This window comes from Bison bison, unplaced genomic scaffold (genome assembly GCF_000754665.1).
Source record: "Bison bison bison isolate TAMUID 2011002044 unplaced genomic scaffold, Bison_UMD1.0 scf7180017864508, whole genome shotgun sequence".
NCBI classification, from domain to species: Eukaryota; Metazoa; Chordata; class Mammalia; order Artiodactyla; family Bovidae; genus Bison; species Bison bison.
In genome coordinates, this window is record NW_011495064.1 from 6,742,150 (window position 1) to 6,747,872 (window position 5,723).

The window sequence follows — 5,723 nt, forward strand, 5'->3', positions numbered from 1 at the left end:
CACTTAGTCCTGTCTGACTCTTTGTGACCTCACAGACTGTAACCTGCCAGGCTCCTCTGTCCATGGGGATTTCCTGGCAAGAATAAATATTGGAGTGGTGTGCCACTTCCTACGCCAGTAGTAGTGGCCCCTAAAAAAAAAAAAAGACTGCAGGCTCTGGGCACCGGGCAACTTCTATATTGTCCCTTATTTAACCCCACACGATGAGTGTTGTTATCCTCATTTTACAACCAGGGAGACAGAGGCTCACAGTAGCTAACTTCCTCAGAATCTGTCTGACTCTAAAACTAAATCCACGCTGTTTCTTCACTAGCTCACCGCTGTCAAGCTGTCGTTAGTTGCTCAGCTGTAACCGACTCTTTGTGACCCCAGGGACTGTAGCCCCCCAGACTCCTCTGTCCATGGGATTTCCCAGGCAAGAATACTGGAGTGGGTTGCCTTTGCCTTTTCCAGGGCATCTTCCTGACCCAGGTATCGAACCCAGGTCCCCTGCATTGTAAGCAGAATCTTTACCATCTGAACCACTTAGTTGTTAATTTAATGCAAAAAAAACACAAAAGCTGTCACTGTCCTGTCAGGAGGCAGCAGGAGGCCCAGCTCGGGTCAGCGCCCAGCCGCCGGGAGCTGTGGTCCGGAGGCGGCCTCTACTCACCACGTTCTGCTTCGTGGTGTCCTCGTGGCCCTGGAGGACTCGGATCCTGTGCCTGCAGCGCATGTGCTCGATCTGAGCCACAGACTGGTCCCCAAATTTCTGCAGGGGAGAGAGGGAGCACTTGCTCACAGAATCCTCTCTGCATCCAGACAGCAGACAAGCAGCAGCCCCCAACACCTCCCTGGAAGTTCACCTCCCGAGAGACCTGGGGGCAGGGACAGGCGGGGACGGGGCCCAGGTACCTCGTAGGCGTCCCGGATCAGGTCTGCGATGTCGGTCACGGGACACGGCTCCTGGTCGTCAGAGAAGAAGGCGTGGTGGCTGCCAATCGGGGGTCCCGGGCTGTCCTCGTTCTTGACGTGGTCCAGAAACCTGGGCACATGAGACACCGGGAAAGCACAGGATTACCATCCCCTCCCCAACCCGGGCACCTCGCAGCCCCCACCGCCTTCACAGGGCCCCAGACGTGGGCAGCAACTGTCAAACTAGCTCCTCTGTCTCCAGTCACTGTGAAAGGCCAGGCCGCTATAGCTACACTCATTCTAGAGAAAAGGAGAAACGAACACGAAGACGGACATGGTGCCCCTGGTGCCACAGGAAGTTTTCCTAGGTCTCTGACACTCTGGCTTCCCTGGTGGCTCGGACAGTGAAGAATCTGCCTGCAATGTGACACACCCAGGTTTCAATCCCTGGGTCGGGAAGATCCCCTGGAGAAGGGAATGGCAACCTGCTCCAGTATTCTTGCTTGGGAAATCCCATGGACAGAGTCTGGTGGGCTACAGTCCATGGGGTCGCAAAGAGTAGGACATGACTAAGCGACTAACACTTTCACTTTTTTGACTCTCCAGTGATGTAAATACTGTGTTTCCACAGTATTCTGAACAGGAACTTGTCATTTATCAGCCAGCTTGCCCTCAGTTCCACACATCCCCGGGCTAGCGGGCTTTGCCTTCACTGCAACACACCCGTTTCTGTGCACAAAACGTCCACATCCCCCAGGTGGCTTCCTGAGGCCCATGTTTCCCTGCCTGCCTGCCCTCCTTCCGTTCAAGGTCACTGGAGGTCCATCTAGACTTAGGACACTTGAACCTGTTCAGAGAAAGACAGCAGTACCCTCACCTTCCTGCCTCTTGGTGGACAGGAGCGAGGGAAGGTGGCTAGGATGACAAGGTCGCTGATGGCTTGGCCACAGGGGACCACAAGGTGGCAGAGTGGAGGGGAGCCCCACAGTGACAGCCCAGTCCAGCCGCCGGGCTCCCTGCCTCACCTGCTGAGGACCATGAAGGCCTGGCTGTCATCCTTGCTGCTGCACAGGCCCTCGGCAGTGGCCTCAAGCACAGCCAGTCCCAGCTGGAAGATGGCCTTGATGCCATCGTAGAAGAAGCAGTCGACCACGTTCACAGCACTCTCCAGGGGCATGATGCTGAGGAAGAGCGTGAGGAACCAGGACAGGGAGATGGACGCCAGGGCCGAGAGGTCGTGCATGTGCTCCGCCAGCTCAGGGAGCTGCTCCTTGATGAGCTCCTCGAAGACGGACTGGTCCACCTGGGCCCCTGGGGAAGGAGCCACGGAGACTGGCTGTGGAGGGAGTCACTCCCTCTCAGATTAGAGCTGCTCTGAGACACACAGAACCATGACACAGGATGGGAGTCCAGGAAAGGACTCACACTTGGTTCACTGACTTCTGATGTTTGGACCAAGGTGATTCAATGGGGGAAGGATAGTATTTTCATCTGGCATTTTCAAAAACAGTGCTCCTATCTACAACAGCTAGGATATGGAAGCAAACTAGATGTGCATCAAAGTACGAATGGATAAAGAAGCTGTGGTACATGTATACAATGAATATTACTCAGCCATAAAAAGGAACGCATTTGAGTCAGTCCTAATGAGGTGGATGAGCCTAGAGTCTATTATACAGAGTAAGTCAGAAAGAGAAAAACAAATATTGTGTATTAATGCATATATATAGAATCTAGAAAGATGGTACTGATGAGCCTATTTACAGGGCAGCAGTGGAGACCCAGACACAGAAAACAGACTTACAGACACAGTGGGGAAGGAGAGGAAGGGACGAAAGGAGAGAGTAGCCTTGAAACATATACACGACCATATATAAGACAGAGAGCAGGTGGGAATTTGCTACATGACTCAGGGAGCCCAACTGGTGCTCTCTGACACCCTAGAGGGGTAGGATTGGGTGGGAGGCAGGAGGGAGGTTCAGGAGGGAAGGGACATATGTATACCTACGGCTGATTCATGCTGATGTATGGCAGAAACCAACACAATATTGTAAACCAATTACCCTTCAATTATAAATAAAACAGTGCTGAATCAAGTGCCCACCTACGTGGGCGGGGGAGGGGGAAGGGACCCTCTTCCCACCTCAAACCATTCAGAAAAATACCTATGAAATGTGTCATGGACTTAGGTATAAAAGCTAATGCTGAAAAAACATCTAAAAGAAAATACAGGCAAAAGGCTAAAATTTCTTAGGACACAAAAGCATTAACCATAGAAAAATTATGAATTGGATTTCATCAAAATTAAAGACTGGTATTCTTCAAAAGAGACCATTCATAAAATGAAAATGCAAACTTCAAACTCAGAGAAAATATTTGTGGCAACTATATCTGACAAAGGTTTTGTAATCAAAAATAAAGAACTGAAGCAACTTGATAATAAGAAATCAATAAACAAATCTTTAAACAAAAAAAAAGCAAAAGATTTGTACATTTCTAAAGTGACAAATGGCCAATAAGCACAGAAAAATAGGTTCAACATCATTAACAATGATTAGAGAAATGGAAATTAAAATCACCACGATATACCACTCTAACCCACCAGAATGGCTAAAATTAAAAAGACATAAAATTCCAAGTATAAACAGGGATATGGAGCAACTGGAACTCCCATGCGTTGCTGGTATGAGATAATGTGAATACGTTTTGTCCATTTTGGAAAACTGACAGTTTCTTATAAAGTTAAGCATATATCTAACTGTGACCCAGGAATTCTACTCCTGGGTAAATCCTAAGAAAAGTGTCAATATATATTCCAAAAAGACTTATACTCGGATGTTCACTGGGGCCTATAAGAAGAAACTGGAAACTCCGATGACTGGGATGAAAGAATCATGGTGTGAACGCACCATGAAATGGCACGCGGCAATGAAAAGGACCTGCTGATGCACCAACAGTATCTTGAGCGAAGGAAGTCAGAACATTCTCTACTATTACATTTATTCCAAGTTCAAGAACAAGCCAAGTAAACCTGTGGTGACAGAAATCAGTACCAGGTGTTGTGTGTGGCAGGGAACTCTGTGGGTTGTAGAAACGTTCCCTGCATTGGGGTGGTGGTCACATTATCATGGAGGGTCTACTGGTCACTGCTGACTACCATCTGTCACATCACCCAGTGAGGGCTTGGACAGCAGGCCCCCCAGTGACCTCGAGGTTCTGGTTACTCCTTGCTGCTCTGTACAACATTAAATACCTCCTTTGAAATGAACGGAAGAGGGTAGCAAACCAATTAGCCACCCAAACACAGGAAGGGGGCCAAGGGAGAAGTCAAAGGCCACCTCCTTCCCAGCCAGACCTCCCTCCCTCCCGGTGGTCATCATACTCCCTCAGTTTTTAGATCTCAGTCTTCAAGCCTCTTCTTCTTGCCTTGTCCCTACATCCAGTCCTTTGCCAAATTCCATCTCACACCGCTTCTTCTGTTTCTAATGCCACGGCTGCCACCCTAAGTTTAGGCCATTCCCATCTCTCATTCTGGATTACTATACGTTGTCCCTAAGAGTATCGCCTGGCCAGAGCAATTTTCGTGTCATTTTCTCCACGAGGAGGTAGCTGGATCACAGAGAGGGTGCAAATTCAAATCTCAACCACACGAAGGTCAGCAGCGCACATGCCTGGGCACTGAGGGGTCACACACAGGTTTGCCCAGAGCCCGGGCAGTCACAGATGCCCTTTCTTACAATCAGCCTGGATAAGTGAGGAGCTCTCCTCCTCTGCCCTTTATGTTGGGCCTCAAGGGTCTCCATTATTGCTCTACTCCCTCCATCTACTATCTGCAAGCTCCCTGGGGACCAAGAATGAGCCCTCCTCTCTTTCCAGGCCTCAGCATCAGTAAAAAACCTCTGTGGTTTTCACTTTTGGACTTGCTTTTTGAACCTAGGGATTTTTCTTTCCTTAAGTTCAGCTATCCATATAAAATAATTTTTCTTTATCCAAAAATCTGTAAGAGGGGACTTCCCAGGGATCCAGTGGTTAAGACTCTGTGCTCCCACTGCAGGAGGCATGGGTTTGATTCCTGGTCAGAGAACTAAGATACCTCATGCCACACAGCACAGCCAAAAAAAAGAAAAATCTGTAAGAGTTTGTGGCAAAGAAGCAGTTGGGTTACCACATTCCACCCTTTTGCCAAAACTGTGCAGAGAGTTACATCAGTTAGTTTTGAAGATTCAAGAGTCAGACAGTGCTGGTGCAGAGCCCAGCCGAGTCTCTGTATAACCACCCCGAGGGGCAGAGGGGAAGGGAGCAGTTACCAATGACTCGGTGGTTGAAGTAGTCGGGCAGCATCCGCTCACACACAGCCACCAGCAGCCAGAAGGCTTCCTCCTCCTTAGCATACAGCAGCAGAACGGAGGTCAGGATGTTCATGGACTGCTCAGGGGAGCGGACAATTACTGACCAGGTCATGTGTACCACACAGACATTCAACAACACACAAGCCCAAGGGATCCACAGAAGTCCAGACTACACAGACGAGAGATGCAGTATACCCAGCCAATCAAGACCGATCTGGAATGACCACGGTTATCAACGTGGGCCTCACAAGACCTGCTGGGCTGAATCATCAGCCACTGCTTTGTCCCTGGCCCCCAGGGAGTGATGCTGGGCTGGGCTGTGGAGCACGCCTTAGGCTCAGAACCCAACCCCACTAATCTCTGTGTCTATGTTCAGATTTAAAAATAATCCTGATGACTTCTGTACAGTTTAGAGATAGGACCCTCCAGAGCGGCTCCTGCAGTGGAGGCTGGGAGGCCCAGAAAGCCAAAAGGCCTCCC

The 5,723-nt window shown here is 49.6% G+C and overlaps 1 protein-coding gene across 3 annotated transcripts in view; it reads right to left on the minus strand.

Annotated features, from left to right (window-relative positions):
• TBC1D8 (TBC1 domain family, member 8 (with GRAM domain)) overlaps window positions 1–5,723 on the minus strand; it is a 91,650-nt gene that overhangs the window by 28,948 nt on the left and 56,979 nt on the right. For all 3 annotated transcript variants that reach the window (XM_010829650.1, XM_010829649.1, XM_010829651.1), the window contains exons 10-13: window positions 5,202–5,319; window positions 1,920–2,205; window positions 895–1,024; window positions 653–751 (exon numbers count right to left, since the gene is read on the minus strand). In XM_010829650.1, the coding sequence (XP_010827952.1) occupies window positions 653–751; window positions 895–1,024; window positions 1,920–2,205; window positions 5,202–5,319 (633 nt within the window). The remainder of the gene's footprint in view (window positions 1–652; window positions 752–894; window positions 1,025–1,919; window positions 2,206–5,201; window positions 5,320–5,723) is intronic.